Source organism: Labrus bergylta, chromosome 19 (genome assembly GCF_963930695.1).
Source record: "Labrus bergylta chromosome 19, fLabBer1.1, whole genome shotgun sequence".
Lineage (NCBI taxonomy): Eukaryota > Metazoa > Chordata > Actinopteri > Labriformes > Labridae > Labrus > Labrus bergylta.
Window position 1 is genome coordinate 4868733 of NC_089213.1, and position 18569 is coordinate 4887301.

The window sequence follows — 18569 nt, forward strand, 5'->3', positions numbered from 1 at the left end:
AGCTCGCCGGTCACGCACGTTTCCCCCCACTGCCTTCAGGTTCAAACCAGGCAGGGGGAAAACCGTTAAGACTGCTGCGGCTTTCTCTCCTGTTTTTTTATTTTTTCTAAATATAAATCAATCTGACGCTAAATCAATCACTGCCTGCGCTCCTGTAGGCCTACTTTACTGCAGCGACGGATTAAAGATATTAGATTGTCAGAGATTAAATCAGTGAGAGTCACTGAATGGCCTCTGTGACTCTGGATGACCTTGACTCTGAGACTGTAGCCCTGATGATGTCACGGTGATGTCATCATGGTTCTTTCACTTTGACACTTCATCCTGCTTTATAAAGACTGAGTCCAAATGTCTGGACTTCATCACTCATGGAAACTTGTGGAATTTAATTAAGCACTCACAAATTGCATTATGGGAAATGTAGGATCTAGCTCAGTCCTCTCTTAGTCCAGTAAACAACACTCCATGACTCCACGAGATTTTAAAGAAGAGACACAATCTGCCAGCCCTGTTAATATATTACACAACAAGTGTTTTTTCAAGGTGAATGTTTTAATTTTTGTTTAATTTTTTGAATAATCATTTTTCTAATGGAGCATTATAGACTGGTGCCTGGTGTCCATGGAAACACGTGTCTCTTCTTCTTCTTCTCCTGTCACAGTGAGGTACAAAATGTTGTCTGCATTCAAGTTTGTTGAATTTAAGATAAAACTATGAATAAAGGATTCAGTGAGAGATGGTAGGAATGCCTCAGCCCTACTCAGACTGACGTTTCAAGCAACAATATGCACACTACTGTGACGCTTTGCCTTCAATCTCTCAAGGCACTTTTGTGAAGACGAAAAAAAAAGGAATCTGAAAAGAGCTTTCTTCTGTTTCGTTTTCTTGTAAAGAAAAAAAATCCCACACACTACTCTTGCTAAGCATCAAAATGTTACAGTCCTTCTAAGCCTTTGTTAAGTGTGTTCTCATACTATGCTCCACCTGTTGTCTCTGCTCAGGTGAGGGACATTTAGTCTGATCACAAGTCTCTCTCAATCGTCAGCAGTAACATGTTCAGAGTCACTCACAATAATATCCACAGACATGTACACATACAGTACAGACAGTTTGTTGCCCTTCTTCATGAGATAGTTGGATGTGTGAACACCTCCTTAAAACCTCAGCTTCTTTTTAAGCACTGGTCAAATGCGTCCTGTAGGGGGCACTATAACTCTTTCATTTATTTTTCTAATTCTTTCAAGTGATTTTTTTTTCTTTTTCCATTCATGTACATCTGCTGTGATTTTAATAATGCATTTAGACTAATGAATAGAACTATTGAACTTAATGAGCTTAACTTAAGTCATGACTCTGAGAGATTTTTATTGATTTCTGCATGAATTAGTAAACAGTATAGCTCATCAGCAGAGAGCCTGGCTTCATTCAGACAGAAGCTTTTCACTCGTTAGAAAACAATTCTTTGAAAACATCATTAAAGGCTGACAGAAGAGTGAAGATTATTATTATTTTTAAATGTGCTGTGTGGTAGATGGCACAATAAGGCTTCTTAAATCCCTATTGTAAACCCTGTAGGGTTAGATATGTGTAAAGTTTACTTCCACACTAAATTAAGGACACATGACAGAATAATCAGCAGATAAAAAAAACAAAACATGTGAGAGTCTTTAAATTCAAACAAAACCAGCCTTATAATCACAGCAGATTTGTATCTGCTGTCAAGAAGAAAAAGCAGATGAAACCAAAATGGAAACCAGAAAAGGATCTAAAACTGTTCTTGGTAGCGGGAGATAATGGGAATCATGGGAGAAAAGCAGGAGGGGGGTGTCGTGATTATGTAATTCCCTGTCTCCCGGTCCACCTGTTGCTCGGGATGGACGGCTGGCAGCTTCAGCTCCCGCGCAGTCGAGTCGTGTGAACAGTGTGTGTGTGTGTGTGTGTGTGTGTGCTCTCTGTTTGAGCTTGTGGTGGTTGCGGAGAATGGGCACAGTTGGTGTGGAGGAGAGTTTTCCTCCTCCACACTGTTGTACAGAGAACAGAAAGCTGCACGTTCCCATGTTGTTGGACAGCACGGCCGTTAGCACAGGTCACTGCAGATCTGTGTTTTTGTGCTTTTCATGCTGGCTTCATAACACAGCGCTGGTGTGTTTTCTCAGCTTCAGAGCAAAGTCTCTCTCTGAAGTTTGAACAGGAAATCAGAGCCCTCTCTTCTCTCTCTTCAGTCAGGTCTTTCATTTGTAGTCTTTGACATTATTTGTTATCACAGGTGTTACTTCTTTTTTTAGTTTTCACGTATCGATTCTTCTTTTGTAGTCTTACAAAGATGTGTTTGTCTCTTGCACTTTACAGGCTCCGTGTTTGTGTGAAAGATCCCGGATGACCTCGTGAATGAAATCATAATCTGTCAGCCTCATGTTCAATGTTCAGTCATCAGCTTCACATACGTTTCTGAATTTCTGGAAACTTTTTTCTTAAATCCTCTGGACATGATTTGCACTTCAATTACACATTTGTACACCTCCATGTTGCACTTTACATAACTTAGTAACAATCTCCATTTAGGTTTGAGCTCTGGACTGATTTTACTGTGATGTTTATATTGTGTTGTGTTCAGGTTTTTTAACTCTTTTCTTTTGATTTTACCGTGGATGTATATGTTGTTCTGTGTGCTCCTGCTGAAACACATTTCCCCCTGTGGGACATTAAACAGTCTGAATCTGAGCTGATGATTTGTGTCATTTTCAGGGAATATATAGAGTTTGGAGGAACAAAGACTTGGACATGGTACTTATTTTATGAAAGGCTTAGATGTTCTTTCTTGAAAAACATCAAAGTGAAAATATTTACATTAATAATTACAGATAGAGAATAGAGGGAGAAGCTGCAGTATTAATGTTGGTGCTGATCGTTTGTAAAGTTAGATGGAAAGTTAAAGAAACAGGTTAGTAATTCATCTTTTCATGATGACTGATTAAATTATATTAGAGATTAGGTTGAACTATAACTACTATTCAGATAACAATGATAGATTTGGATAATAATTCTCCAGCACAGAGTAGATTTTGATTTTCTTACTTTTAAGAAAACAAGTTCGCACCCCATGTAAGGAGTCCACAGTCCTCCAAGCAGGCGCCCCATGTTCAAGTCAGACCTGCAGCTCCTTTATTTAGTGCCATTCCTCTTTCTCTCTTTCCAGATTTCCAACTCTATCCATTGTCCTGACAAAGAAAGGCATACAATTTTCAAAAATATATCTTAAAAAAAGACAACAAGGAACATTTAATACACAATTTCTGCTTATGAAGCCATTTGTGGTGTCTGTTTAGTGTTGTCTAAGTGAGTGGGGTAAGCACCATCTCCAAGTGAATGTTAACTTGTTGAACTCAGTATTTCTAAAAAAAGACTTGGAAGGTAGTGATCCTCAAACTGTAAAGAAAAAAAACAACGAATTGCAGTGTTGATATGGACACATAGCCAAAAGACAAATCTGCATTTCCATCAATCAAGATAAAACTTGGAAACAAATCCCCAAACATTCAAAGCTAATATTTGACAATCTGAGAACTTGTTTTCATGTACAGTCTGAGATCACTAGGTGCCTCGTCATCGCTTCAGCATCCACTTGAAGGTTAGATTAGAGATGCTGAAGTACCTGTAGGTCCAACTGAAGACACTCTCACATTGCAGAGAGAGCTGGTATGAGGCACGCAGGCAGCCTGTTGAGCTGAGCTGCTTATTCAAGTGCAAACACTCAAATGTAACAAAGTGAATTACATTTTAAGGGTTAATATGTGAATCACAATCACTGACCTGTGGCAGAATTAAAAGGCGCCTGCATTTTTTTTAAATATACGTTCACATTTAGCACCTTTACAGCCTTCTGTAGCTTGTAAAATAACCGCAACAGAAGAAGAAGAAAAAAACAGAAAGAATACTGTAACAGTTTGGCATTGGAGCAGCTTTGTTGATGGAGGAGGTCTGCTACTGAAAATGTAATAATGGGCTAATCCCCTCGCATGCGTAATGAGAGCCGGTGCCAAGAGCAGGGCTCAAAACCAACCCGCCATCTGTCTGAGAGACACACTTCTGACGAGAACACGGCCACACTCACTTTTTACGCACAGTACGCACAACCGTGGATTTACACCAGAGTCAGAGCAGCTCTGCGCGACATGATGATGCTTTAGTGTGAAACACAGAGCAGGGAGAAATCTAGATTTTTGTTTTAGATTAAAAGACAGTTTCTCGGGCTTGCAAAGTTGGTTGATGTCTCGTTTTAGCCGCGCGTAAAACCTCTCTTGGTTCGCTGAAAGTCTGGTTTCTCTTGGATTTTATTTTCTTTTAGCTCAAACCACAAGATGAATAACTTCACATCATCTCCACATCTGAACCAAACTTTAGGCATGTGGACGGACTACAGCATTCAGTACAAAGTGATCAGCAGTTTGCTACTTTTCGTGATTTGCGCTTTAGGAATCGTTGGGAACGTCATGGTGGTCCTGGTGGTGCTCACCACCAAACACATGAGGACTCCAACGAACTGCTACCTGGTGAGTTTAGCTGTGGCGGACCTGATGGTGCTCACAGCGGCTGGTCTACCCACCATCACGGACAGCATCTTTGGCTCCTGGGTGTTTGGACACTATGGGTGCCTCTGCATCACCTACTTCCAGTATCTCGGGATCAACGCGTCCTCGTGCTCCATAACCGCCTTCACCATAGAGAGATACATCGCCATCTGTCACCCTATTAAAGCGCAGTTTCTGTGCACTCTGTCCAGAGCCAAAAAGATCATTCTGTTCGTCTGGGCGTTCACTTCTCTGTACTGCGTGATGTGGTTCTACCTGTCTGACATCCAGGAGCTCGTGTACGACAACATCACCATCATCACGTGCGGCTACAGAGTCTCCAGGAAGTATTATTTGCCCATTTACTTCTTCGATTTCGGCGTCTTCTTCGTGGTGCCGCTGCTGCTCTCCGCGGTGCTGTACGGACTCATCGCCAGGATCCTCTTCCTCAACCCGCTGCCCTCAGACCCCAAAGACAAGAAGAAGAACGGACACAACAACCACACCGCCACCAAGAAGAGCAGCTGCAAGAACTCCAGACACTCCAGTTCCACCGCCACCTCCCGCAGACAGGTGGGTGCTGAGAGAGCCAGGCTTAAAGTCACATGTTTCTTAAAATGTTACTTTTCTTAAGAGCTGGGAGGCAATCTAGTTTGCATCACATCACAAAAAAGTTCCAGGAACCGTTCTACATAAAATGTAACCGTAGAGTGCAAATGTGGTATTTTAAGTATTTTCATTTTATGACCTTTTCTTGACTCCACTGCAGTTTGGAGACGTTTTTCCTGCAGCTTCAATTCATATTTTTACCCAAACATCATTTGGGATCCAAAACTATCAGGCAATATTTCTGGATAAATCACCAAAATGACCTTCAATTTGCTCCACGCCCATCAAACATTCAGTGAAATATTGCTCACACATGCATCAATACTTCACAACATTATGTAATATGAACACTTACAGGGTCAAGTTTCTACATTTCAAACAAAAACTACTATTTTCTTTTTACCCAAACACGGTTTAAATACACACATTTTACTCGTAAAGGACAAAAAAACACTGAAGAGTGAGAGAGTAAAAATTTGTAAACTATGATAGTCATAGTCTTGAGAAGAAGATGACTAATGCAGAAAACACAAATGCCATCAAACTGTAGAAACAAACGTTTAAAACTGATTTCCTTTAATGAATCTGACCTGACTTTTAGAGATGTCAGTGCACATACAGTATTCGACAGACTTAAAAGAACATCTGTTGCAGGGCTCTTCATAACATATTCATACTCATTACATAACCACAAAATCCTACAGTAATGTAATCCCCCTCATTCTTATCATCCAGATAATATCGTTAGAGAAGCAAATCGTGTTTTATTAAATAAGATAAGACAGGCTTGAAGGGGCCAATCACCCAGATTGAAAGAAGAGATCATAACATGATGTGGTCTTAGTTTTCATGGAGTGATGCCTTGTTTCGTTTTACTAACAGTTTAAAACAACTATATATTTTTTTATTTATAGTTAAGTAGTGACCTCTAGTGGACATTTACATTTTAACAGGAGTGAAGGAAGAAGTCAGGGTGGGTAGTATGAACAAGCAGCAATCTCCAGTGATGAAAAATTAAGCCAATGTGGGCGTGCGAAACATTGCAGTTCCTCCAGTGTCCACAAGAGGCCGGCTGCAAAAGCTCCATTAACACCCGTATCAAAATGCTAATTTTTAACAGCAGAAATAGCCTGGTACGAAAGAAGGATTTAGTATCAATAATAGCTCCTTTCTGTATAGGTACACACTTCACAGGGGATGATTAAAAACATATCCGTTTTAATTAAATGAAGGTCAGGAGCTAAGTATACATTTGCATAATTAGGGGTATGGTACACACTGGTGATTGGCAGGAGGCTTTAGGCTCGTCTTAACTTGACCTTTTTGTCTGTTAATAGGTCGATATAACAGCATTTCAAATACGGTGACCGCCATCGTTTTGATTCACAACACCTCTTTCAAAAACTGATGGGTGACATCACTCAGATCACGTCCATGTTTTATACAGTTTATGATCGTAAAGAGTGAAAAAGCTGATAGAGGTCAACAAAAGCTGTTTTCACACATGCACTCTATTTCTAGAAAGTTCCAGGCAGAAATCTTACTGACTTGCTTGGTCAGACATGCACCTCACAGCAGGGGACTTTTCCTGTCATATGGGGGGGGGTTTACTGAGGCAGTACATGACGCAAAAGTGACATCTGAGTCCAACATTATGATGACAATTTTTGCACTGTCTCTCCCACGTCTATCAGCGCGTACGTGTAGTTCGATACATTCACAGTATAACCTAAAGGACTCACTCAGTTGCCTTGAATTTTCCTGAATATTTCCTGCTGTGTTCTCACATCGACTCTCCCCAACTGTGCAAGTGTGGAAGCATTTAATTAGGCGTTAACGCGGGTAGATTATTTTAACCCAACATATATATCTTAAACATGATCCAGTAGTTTTGCCCAGAAACCTAACTGGACTTCTAGTTCTAGTTCAAGTCTTGTGTAGGTAGGTCTGTGTAGGTTCTCAGTCATCCAGTTCAGGGTCAATTTGACGCTTGATCCAAAGGCAATGCAGTGTTCATATTTCTCCTCTACAGGTGACAAAGATGCTGGCGGTGGTGGTGATCCTGTTCGCCACGCTCTGGATGCCGTACCGCACTCTGGTGGTTGTCAACTCCTTCCTGGACCAGGCCTACCTGAACAGCTGGTTCCTTCTCTTCTGCCGGATGTGCATCTACCTCAACAGCGCCATCAACCCGGTCATCTACAACGCCATGTCGCAGAAGTTTCGCGCCGCCTTCCGCAAGATCTGCCGCTGTGGGAGGAAAGGTGCGGATAAACCCACCGCGTACAGCGTGGCGCTCACGTACAGCGCGGTCAAAGACACATCGATGGTGGAGAGCACCGACCACTTCACGACGGAGCTGGAGGAGCTCACGGTTACAGACGATCTGCTGTCTGAGCAGAAGATGATGTTCCAGGATCAAAGTGTGTACGCAAAGGTGGATTTCAGCGAAACCTGAGGTTTGTTTGAGGCTGAAGAGATGAGTTTGAGAGTCAACAGATTTACGAGCCTGATGTTGCTTAATGGAGTTTAGAGAGAATATTGTGTCCTGAGTGCCTGCTGACCTTTTTATAGCCAGGTGTCTTAAGCTAAAAATTTAACAAATCACAACAGCTGGTGTGTCATATTGCCACTTAGCTCTTTGTGGAGATGGATCCTGGAGATCGTAAAGTGAAAATATATTGACAGAAAAGCTCTCTTAGTGTGTCTTATCTCGAACCTTTCCGTGTAATATAATGTGAATGAGTCACTAAAACATGAATGTGAAAAAAACCATTCCTACTTCAGTTAGTCGGCTTGTGCAACCAACCAGAACAAACTCGTTTTTGGATCTTTAAACATGCAGTGCAAAACGTCTGCCTCCCCCTAGAGTCAGAGAGAGTAATTACATGAACCTGGTAGACTTCAGCATATGAAGACTACCATGCCTTAGACTGAATATAAGAAGTGGACACAGGTGTTCTGTTTCAAAACTGAAGCGAATGTGGAAGTGTCTTAAATATGCCTTCTTTATAATGGCCAGCAGGGGGCGATTCAACGTGTTAAAAGAAATCAGTTTGTGTAGAAAATCACCCTACACCTCACTTAATTTATTACCTCAATAAAATCTTCATAATGAGTTTATAGACTCAGTTTAAATCTTCCTTAACACAGCATAATGTTTGTGTTGTAAACTTTATTCCCATTTGATGGAAAGTAGAAAAAAGAGGGCTCGCTTTAGGGTGTGTGAGTACCAAGTAGCTGGTTGACATGGCAACCGGTCAACCAGGGTAGATTAAAGAGATGTGTAGACTTTTTAAAGCATGGACGTAGTCTCAGTGTCGTCACCAAATGGTTTCTAAAACCGACTTTTCGAGCACATCAATGGCGGTCGCCATATTGGAAATGCTGTCTCAATTCATCCACTGCACAGTGTGTGCAGATGGTCTAAATGGGCTCTTGAGACCAAATTCGTTTTTTTTGGACCAGGCTGTAAAGATGTTTATTTCTGCAGTAAAAAAATAGCATTTTAGAATTGGTGTGTATGTGAGGGGAGGGGCTTTTGTAGCCAGACTCAAGTGCCAGACTCAAGTGGACACTAAAGGAACATTGGGTTTTTGCACTCCTTCATTTGCTTCATCGCCGGAGGTTGCCGCTTGGTATCCACTCACATATCATCCAAATATAGTAAATGCTGGCTCCTTAAAAAACAAAATGGGGACAGCACAAATGTCATGATCAAGGCTTCAAAATGGTCGTTATTCAATGTTCTATATATAGTCCATGCGCTCAGGTCAAAGTCCAAATCCCCTCCATTGAGAAAATGTTTCTTATTAATTCTCTTCTTAGCCATTATGTCATAACATCCACGGTAGACTTAACATGAGGTATCTGAGTGTGAAACGACGATATATGCTCCTGTACAAGACACGAGTTTGTATATCAACCCAGCTTTAAGAAAAAACAATGGTTTTGATTGCAATCTCGTGGAAAATAACTACACTACCCACAATCCTAGAGTGTCACAGCGACGTCTCCGATTGGTGGAGACCAATGAAACCGTGGAAATTTTTACCACCTTGTGATGTACGTTCAGAAAGAAGCGCCCTAAAATATTGTTTGTTGGGTCTAGTTGGAATCACAATGGATTGTGGGATTCGTAGTTCCATTACACCCAGAAAAATATGAACACAGTCTTGTACTTTTATCAATTTTCTCTGTTTTCCAATCGTTATTTTGCACAAAATCAAATGTTTTATAGTTACAAGTATTCAGGTAGTTGGTTAGCCTGGTTCCAGGATTAAAAACAGTGTTTCAGGATTTTCTGAAATGCAAATGGAGGATTTGAATTGGCAAATTTACTTCTGGAACCAGAGCCGACAAACGTAGTGGGCGGAGTCACTGTTGAGCTCTATAAGTCTGGGCTCTGTGGGCAGAGCTTCTCAAAGAAATCAGAAGAAACAAACCTCACATCTATGATTTAATAAGTCAGAGCATCCTGTCCTGTCATTGATGATTGTTTCAATATTGTCATATCTTTAGTAAAAAGTGTAAATAAAAAAGAATTTAACACATCCTTTACTTCTTAACCTTTAATAAAACATGCCTTATTTTCCTCCTTCAATCGTAAATTATTTTTCCTATATTCTGTTCGAGCAGCAGAGATTGTAAACCTCAGTGTTCGACAGTGTGAAAGACTGTATATAGTGTTACAGACATTTAGTGTAACATATAAATATGTTGATATAAATCAGCTGCAGCACTTGAAGTCCAGTTAAATCAAAATGAAGTGTCACGTCTTTTTGCTTGTCTTGGTTTTTAGTGGTGAAAGCTTCAGTGAGCTGGTGAAAAAAGGTCGAATGGCTGTGTGACGTTCACAAACGCTGATGTTTGTGCTGTTTTCTGCCAGATCAGTGACTGTTCATGAATGTCTTATCACCGTAAATCTACATGGAGGGATGTTGATTGGGCAGCAGCAGACAAAGGAATATTTCAGAAATGTGCATGAAAAAAAAAACATCTGTGGTTGAATAAGTGTAACAACGCTGCACATGACTTGAGTATTAGAACATTCATGCACTTGTATATGTTTGTTTTATATTTAAAGTGATCGCTATTGTAACTTTTGGTTTGTTTGAGCTATTTATATATTTTCAATGCCACTTTTGTTTGCCAATCAAAAGTTGGAAAATCTTATTTTGTGATGGATATTTTTGGAAGCTTCTGTCCGAGTCTTGCTTCTTTTTTTTTTTTTTTAAATAATGTGATCTCGTGAGTTTGTCGTTTGGTTATCGAAAAAGTTGCTGATTTGAGCATTTTATCTTGATGTTCCAAATAAAAGAGTTTCTAGAAAAAGAGGAGGCGATTTTGTCTTGGATGTTCATGTCATCAGTTTGATTTATATTTGTTTATTCATATCTCCTCACCAGGCCTGCACGCAGAAATGGCTTGGCCCCTAAAAGGCCCAGTGACTGTGCCCTCCCAGGATATCGTTTAAATCAACATCTGCACATTCGATCAGTGCTGTTAGCGCTAGCCTCCTGGCTAACATTAGCTCCATCTGCCTGGCTCCCATCGGCCTTTGGATCTGACTGAAATAAGTTTCTTAACAAGTTCTTGTTGGGGTCAAATGCCCGAGCCAGCACCCTCCTTTTCTTCATCCTAACTCTGTGCAGGTCCTGGAATGGTTACACTGGTTGAGACATAACAGTTAAGATCACTGGGCCCGCTTACATCAGTGACATTACAAAAGAAAAGGCTCACATCATTTTTTAGAAAAGGGGGTTTACATTTGGAAACAGGTTACATTTCACTGAAGCAACAATAAATACAATGTTTTGGGTTTTATTGCTTTAAGAGGTCATGGTAAGTATTTAGGTGTAAAATAAAATGTGGTCACTGTTGCTTAAAATAAGGATGGTCCATGCTTTGACCCTCCCCCTTACCCCCCTTGTGGGCGGCCTTGCTCCTCGCTAACGAACCACACTGAGCAGCATTCTGCTTCATTCAAAGGACAGGATAGAAACTTTTCAGAAGAAGGAACCCAAACTTCATGAACTTATATTTCTTTCAAAGACATTCAGTTCAAGTTCAAGAGTAAATCAGTCATTAAAAATAAAATCCTCATACATATTAAAGTGAGAAAGAAGAACTAACACGTTCTGCCTGAAGCGCTGCAGCCATGGGAAATAATACAGACACGCTTTAGTCAATTCAGACGTATCCTCGTTAGGAGTACTATTGTGTTTTATGTGAGATGGATTTTCATGGACTGTTGTGTTTGTGATAAGGAGTCAGAGTGAATGTAAAACAGAGGAACAAAACATGCTGCTTTGTCTTGGTTGGATTAGTACACAACACTTCTCTAACACCTTTGATTCTACTTTACATGAATATATCTATTCACAAACCTGCTACAATAGAACAGAATAGAATTACTTTATTGATCCCAAACTGGGAAATTGTGGTTCGGTACACGTGATTTGAATTGTTGAGTAGGACGTCTTTCATTGATTTGTTTTAATTTGTTTGCCAACAGCACCTCTGACATCTGACTGTGACAGAATGGAAATATTCACATTTATTATGCAGACAGTTTCCATCCCATCAATTCCTTACTGTTCCACATAATGAGAAGAAACAATTGATTTACCTGAGGGAATAAGTGAAAACATAAACAATACATTTCCCCCCTTTGAATGTAAAGCAGCAGCTAATGTAAAATCAGACACAGAGTGGTTCCAGTTAACTGCTCATTTTCAGCCAAACGCCAGGACTGAAGGGCGTGAGTGGAATTTCAAAAGGCTCCACATCATGTCGGTGGGGTGTAAATTATGTTTCGATGCGAGTCGTCCCCTCGACGTTGGTCTGTCAGCTCTGGACTCAGAGAGGTGTGAATGGATATAAAAATACGAAAGCGAAAGGAACGCACTGAAGGAAAACGTCTCCTTCATGACAGCCTCTATATTTGTAATATTTCTGAGTGTATATATCCGTCTGTGTGCACATATGTTAACTTATGAACCTGCTAGTGGATGACATGAGATAGATTTGTATTTAGTCCATATTGGCTAAATTAAACGGTCAGTTTATTCCACTAAAGAACATCTTGTTATATCGTATTCATCCATTCAGATAGTTCCAGGTAGATGTAGAGGGGCTTGTAGATAAGAGATAAGAAATACCCTTATAAGACCCTCACTTCCTTGCGAGAAACTGGGACCCAAATTACTGAAAAATGTCAACCTCTCAGATGTATTTAATGAAGCAAAGAGCAGTTTGGACCTCCGATGGAACAAAACAAACATTTTTGTGGCTCTGGGACCCTCCAGTTGTGAACCACCTGTTTAGACACCAACGTGCAGCAAACTTCACACAACATGAAAGTTGCTCACAGGAGTGTTGAGCTACTTTAGTAAAGTATTAAAGTATTCGTAAAAAAGGTTTCTTTCTGAAAGGTTTTTTTTTGTAGTTGTTGGTAACACATTGCTAAACTACAGAATGCTCCCAATAAGTGCGATACGGCCCGACCGATTTATCAGCCAGCCGATAATACCGGCCGATATTAGAAAATTAAGTGACTATCGGCATTGGCTAATTTTATCATGCAGCGATATTACTAGATTTATTCCCCAGTCAATAAGCATTTCATTTGAGTATCATTGTGTAAAACTAGCAGTTCTCTGTCACCAGCAGAGGGCGCTGTATAGATTACAACAAGCATCATCACTCCCCAGAGTGTCACGTACATGAGCAGTTACTTTCCAGTTGAGTGACCATCTTGTCTTCATTATAAATCTTTTCCACGAGTGTTTGATAACTGCATTTGTTGCATAAACACAATAAATGTCTTTTTTTATATCTATTTCTAAAGATCGAAGACAGATCTAAGAAAGATATTGGTTGATATATCGTAATGGGTTTTTCTGCCTCCTACATATCTGTAACAGCCCCAAAAGTCCCATATTGGTCTGCATCGATTTCTTCAGTAAAAAGCAGTTCAAGGCCAGGCATCAGTAATGGTACGGTAGGTGGAAAATGTTCCTGTTGTTGGGTTGACTTGACCCTTCAAGAAACCAAATAAGCTCTCACGTCCATAAACAAACGCTGCACTCTGAAGCCTTGAACTGAGAGGAGATTCGACCTGCATGAAAAAAGGTTTCCTGTTTATTTCTGTTTCTCGGCTCTGGCTAAAAGCCCTCACAGCTCAGCTATTGTGTGTCTGATATCTCGATCAATGCCGGAGTGTTTTCATGCTTACACCAGCTGTAATGATCTGACGTGTTTTTTGTGGGACTGTGGGATCGATCCGTGTCCCGGGTCGATCTGCAGAAAATAAAGATTACAATGTCTGTGTGACACGATGATTTAAAAAAAGGAAAAGAAACATAATCAATGTATCATCATCATCATCATCATCATCCAGAAGAGTTCAGCCTCCAACTGTTGTGTTCTAGCTTCTTCTGCGTGAATTGACACAAATTATTCTTCGAGGTAGTAAGTATATCGTCGCTGTCACTACCTGGCTAGCTTGCATAAACAGAGCCTGGTTCTGTTTAAAGTGACTGTGTTGTTTTGGTTGCCGTGGTAACTTAGGGCCATTAGGGAGGTTATGTAATTTATCAGCAGGGCATCGGGGCATCACTGGGATGAGGGGGTTTCTTCACAGAGCACTCCAACTCATATTGGGGGACGACTATCCTGTGTGTATTTTGGGCTGTGATCGTAAAAACGTGTTAATGCGCTAACAGCGATGCAATTAAGATCAGAAATTAGCGCTGTGTGTGCTATTTTGTCCCCTTTGGCGCGTCATAGGAGTAAAAAAGAGTAAAGTGCACGTTGTGATATCAAACTTTTCTTTTTTTTTAGCTACTTTTCATTTAGGCGACTTGTCGATCTGTGGCAGGTTCCCTTTTCTGTGACTAATGTCGTCACCTTTGATTCACCAGAAATTCCTTTTTCTTTCAAAATAAAAGCAGGTATTTATCCATCCGAAAGTAAAATACCCTTAGATTAAGACAGCAGGCTACACAATGCAAAATAAAAAGTATATCAAAAACTATCTTAATAATAATAAATAATAATATATTGGTTTTTTATAGCGCTTTTCTAGGAACCCAAAGACGCTTTGACAAAAAATAAAACCATAAAACAAAACAAAAAACGACGAGGACAGTACAATGAAGAAGTAATGTAGGGGGAGGGGGGAGTTAGTGGTTGTAGGCAATGTTGAAATGAAAAAGAATGAAATTTCAGATGAACATGATCAACTATTTAAATACACTGATTAATTGCAATGTAAGATTTGTATTGTTTGACAGCCCTAGTTTTCTTAAAGTTATTTTGTTTTGTATTGAACAGATAACAGGGAAACTTTCATCCCAGTTCAGGTTACCTGACCTTGGCTGGCTCAGTTGAGTAGGTCGTCTCTGAACCGGAAGGTCAGGAGTTCGATCCCCCGCTCCTGCAGCCACATGTTCGACATGCCATTGGGCAAGACACTTAACCCCGAGTCTCTCCCACTGCTTCATCAGCAACCTCTGCCATCGGTGTGTGAATGTGTAGGTGTGAAAGTTGAGTAGTGAGAAGACTAGAAAAGCGCGACACAAGCTCAAGTCCATTTACCTCAATAAAGGGTACCACATACATATTCATAGTCGTATTAACATATTTAATTCCTCCTTCAGACTCACGCTGTCTGATTGAGAGACGTTTCTTGGGCAGAAACAGCGAAGAGACATCACAGCAATTGTTCAAGCTGTAAAGTAAATCTTAAAAGTAGTCTCATGCGACAGGCTATAATCAGCAGACTCTGCGGGGATGTTGGACTTGAATGAGATGAAATTAGCGCCCCTCAGGAGGTTAACACTCGCTTTCATATTAAATAGTCTGAATTTACCTTAATCAGGGGGACAGACACAGAATGTGCAGAGGATAAAGAGGGGTAATGTCGAGAGTTAAAGTGGAGAAAACAAAGTCAGATAATAAACAATGGAGAACGAGAACAGAGGAACGTGATCCAGGTGAATGCAGGGAGGTAGAGATAGGCAACTTTCTGCCTCATTAACTCTGTAATTGACGTGTTTCAGCACAATAAAACGAGGCGGTTCAGCGATAATGGCTCTGTAATGTTTCGGACACGGCAGACAGAGACGGCAACAAAGACGAGGGGTGGAGTAATTACATCCCTCGTCCAGCGGCAAGAGAACAGACTCAGCTTTTTGGATTAATTACACGGGGAGAAGAACAAACTGGGTCGAGCGGCTGTCTTAAAAGAAGCCGGCGCTTGTGATGGAAAAAAACCCCCAGCAAAACCAACGAACACAACTACACTCCTGAAACCAAGCGCTGTAAAGCAACCAATCACGAGAGGTCGTTTGTTTTAAGGAGTCATCTTCATCACGTTCTGCCATAAAACACAACACAATCAAAAAAATGAGTTTTTAAATGTGCCACCTGTGGCAGGAGGCGATTTGTGCGCTGTCAGTACCAGGGAAGCAAAAAAGACTAAAGACGCATCCACAAAACTGGAACCAAACTTATTATGAATCTGTTGCCATGGTTACAGTATATGTTATACGCTGTACTACAGAGCTGTCTCAGGCTGGGGGTGTATTTTCTGCAACATGCCTGAGTGAGGGCTGCACGGTGCTGCAGTGGTTAGCGCTTGTTGACTCAAGGCGAGGAGGTTCCTGGTTCGAATCCCCCCCCCGTGGAAGGCTTTTCTCCTCTGTGCATGTGTGGGTTTCTCTCCGGGTACTCGGGGCTTCCTCCCACTGTCCAAAGACATGCTCTACAATGGCCGTAGGTGTGAATGTGAGCGTGGCTGGTTTTCTGTCTCTATATGTCATCGCTCTGATCCCTGAAAATAGAACCAGGGGGCCACTTCCTCTTACAACTAAATGTTTTGATGGTTCTTAAGGTTCTCCTGCGACGGACAGCCGTGCATGCACTCTGCGGATTGTCACGTGGAATAAAGTGATTGCAGTAATTATGTCATCAATTAATATGCCAATTCTTTTTCTGCAAATTAGTTGATTGGTTTCTCAGTTCCTCAGTATGTTAAATATGAAAAAAAGTAGTGCACAAATGCTCTTTTCGGGTTTTCCCAGATCCATTAATAATGTCTTCAAAATATTCCTTTTTTCAAAACAATCAATTTCAAACCCGAGATGTTTTATTTACTAAAGATAAAAAAAGCAAGCCCTAACATTTAAGAAGATGTTACCAGCAAATGTTCGACATGTGGTGCTTGGAAAATTCCTACAAAAGGAGGAATTTGATATGACAATACTTGGTGATTTGTTTTGTTTCATCAGTTCATCTTTAAACGATGTCAGCTCTACTTACTGGTGATCGATATGAGGAGCAACTGATTCAAGAGAACGTCTCAGAAGTTTGTTTTCATACTTTGAAGAGTATCATAAATCCAAGAAAAAGCTGGCAGAGAGAAAGGTGTGAGGGGAAAAAGGTGCAACTAAAAGTTTTCTACTTCAGCACCACGGACAGCACCATGGACCTGTGAATAAATAGAAGAGTTAAGTTTCTGATAAGTCACCACAGCTGCTCAGGCCACAGATTTGACTTGCAGAATCCTCAATCATATGACAAACACTTCTCTAAAGACCCCTCCTCCACACTCTGCACTCTTATCTGCTTCTAGAGGACATCGAGGGGGGATGGTACGTCGACGAGGAGCGGCTTTGCTAACAACATGGCATCCCCCTTCATCCATCTTCAAATCGCTTTCTGTTCCGTGGGGACCTACGACTTCTGTCCTCAGCTCTTTGAGAAAATTACTTTAGGCTGTTCAGGAACCACAAAGCCTCTGCTGACATTACCGTATTCAAGACCCAATTTAAGATATTGAAGAGGGTCATTGATAAATCCATCCACGCTCAGGTTACTGCTCAGAGAAGCAGTTCTGAGATTGCACGGCAGTGAAGGCATATTTGAACTTGGAGAAGAAGTTGTAGAACTTCTGTTTTAGTTAGAGATGTCCGTCAGCCATGGCAACAAAATCCTGACACCACCTATCATCCCCTACGGCGGGATCACAGGTCGTAGTCTGTGAGAGAGAAGGTGAGGTAGATGTGATGAAGGAAACAAGATCAGCACTGAAAAAGGAATAAAAGAGAGGAGCTGGAACAACAACGCTTCCTTGCAACGTTATCTCAAAGAATCAGCCAATAGAGTTTTACTAATATACAGTACTGAACCAAACCGGACTGCTTAGTGGAAACAGGGCTATAGTTCATTCAGAGCCTAAACCTCGGTACCCGAGTCCAGCTGTCCAGGATGGATGTTAACGCATACCATGTGATTACCTCCCCTCCATCTTCAGTTCCCATCAGGGGAGGAGTTCTATTCATTACCAAACAATCTGCAATCAGCTCAGTAATGATTCACCTGCAGTCCCTCTGTTGTAGAGAGAAAGAAAGCTTGTTTACTTTAATCGTTTAATCATTTAAGTTGCTGCCAGTAAGAGCTGCAGAGAGAAGCAGATTCATCAGGGAGGAGCTTTAATCACAAACTGTAATATCAGGTGCACATTACACACTTATTTAAACCTCTTAAATGAGAGGAACAACACTCGATAGTTATACTCATATTTACAAACTAAAGGAGCTACGTGTGAATAGATTGTAAAGTAAATTAGAAAGTGGGACAGTCTGTGTTTTTCCAAAGCCTCGCCCACACGGGGTTTTTTTTGTGTTTGATTTGAAGTATTGATTTTAAAATTCTTGAAATAACTTTTAAAACACAACACGGTTGTGCCCCGCCCTCGCTCTTACATTACAGAACTTTTAACTTCTTGTGCTCCAAGCTGAGATCTCAGATCATCAAAAGCACCTTTATTCGTCGTTCCTAGATATAGGCTGGTAACCAAGAGCAACCGGGCATTTGCCATCTGAGCCCTTGAGCGCTGGAACTTTCTACCCGAAAACATTAAGCTGGCAAACACTGTACCTGTTTTTAAATCTTTGCTTGAAACCTATTTTTTTTTTATAGGACGGTATTTATAATGATTGATTAGTAGTTCATGTCCTGCTTTAATTAACTCGGATCTAATTCTTATTTCAAATGTTTTAACTCGCCAAAGTTTTATCCTATGTATTTTGTGAAGCATCTATCTATCTATTATCAAATTACTGAAGTTGCATCTGTATTCTTCTAAATTAAAAATAACAAAATAAAGGCTGGCGGTTTTATTTGAGCCGGCTGCAGATCTCTGTTGTCTCAGGAAACCTGATTTTTAATTTAGAGTGAGATCAGGTTTCTTGACCCTGCAGCCGAGGAAGCTCACTCACCAAGACTGATTGAGTTTCTTCCTGAACAAACAAAGCTGCCAATCTACAAAAAAAAAAGCACTTTTAATTAAGTTCTCAATAAGCCAGCTCTTAGAGGCATGTC

At 40.7% G+C, this 18569-nt stretch overlaps 1 protein-coding gene across 1 annotated transcript; it reads left to right on the forward strand.

Moving 5' to 3' along the window:
* The first annotated feature begins 1167 nt into the window (after nucleotides 1-1167).
* trhrb (thyrotropin-releasing hormone receptor b) lies at nucleotides 1168-10410 on the forward strand. Its single transcript, XM_020652402.3, has 2 exons — nucleotides 1168-5141; nucleotides 7210-10410. Exons 1-2 carry the CDS (start codon nucleotides 4359-4361, stop codon nucleotides 7633-7635), a joined length of 1209 nt encoding a protein of 402 aa, XP_020508058.1. The 5' UTR covers nucleotides 1168-4358; the 3' UTR covers nucleotides 7636-10410.
* The last annotated feature ends 8159 nt before the right edge of the window (nucleotides 10411-18569 follow it).

Bases quoted from the DNA above. Each gene is read 5' to 3' on its own strand.
- trhrb (XM_020652402.3), top strand. From the start codon at position 4,359: ATGAATAACTTCACATCATCTCCACATCTGAACCAAACTTTAGGCATG. The intron at 5,142-7,209 runs GTGGGTGCTGAG...TCTCCTCTACAG, and splicing joins CCGCCACCTCCCGCAGACAG to GTGACAAAGATGCTGGCGGT.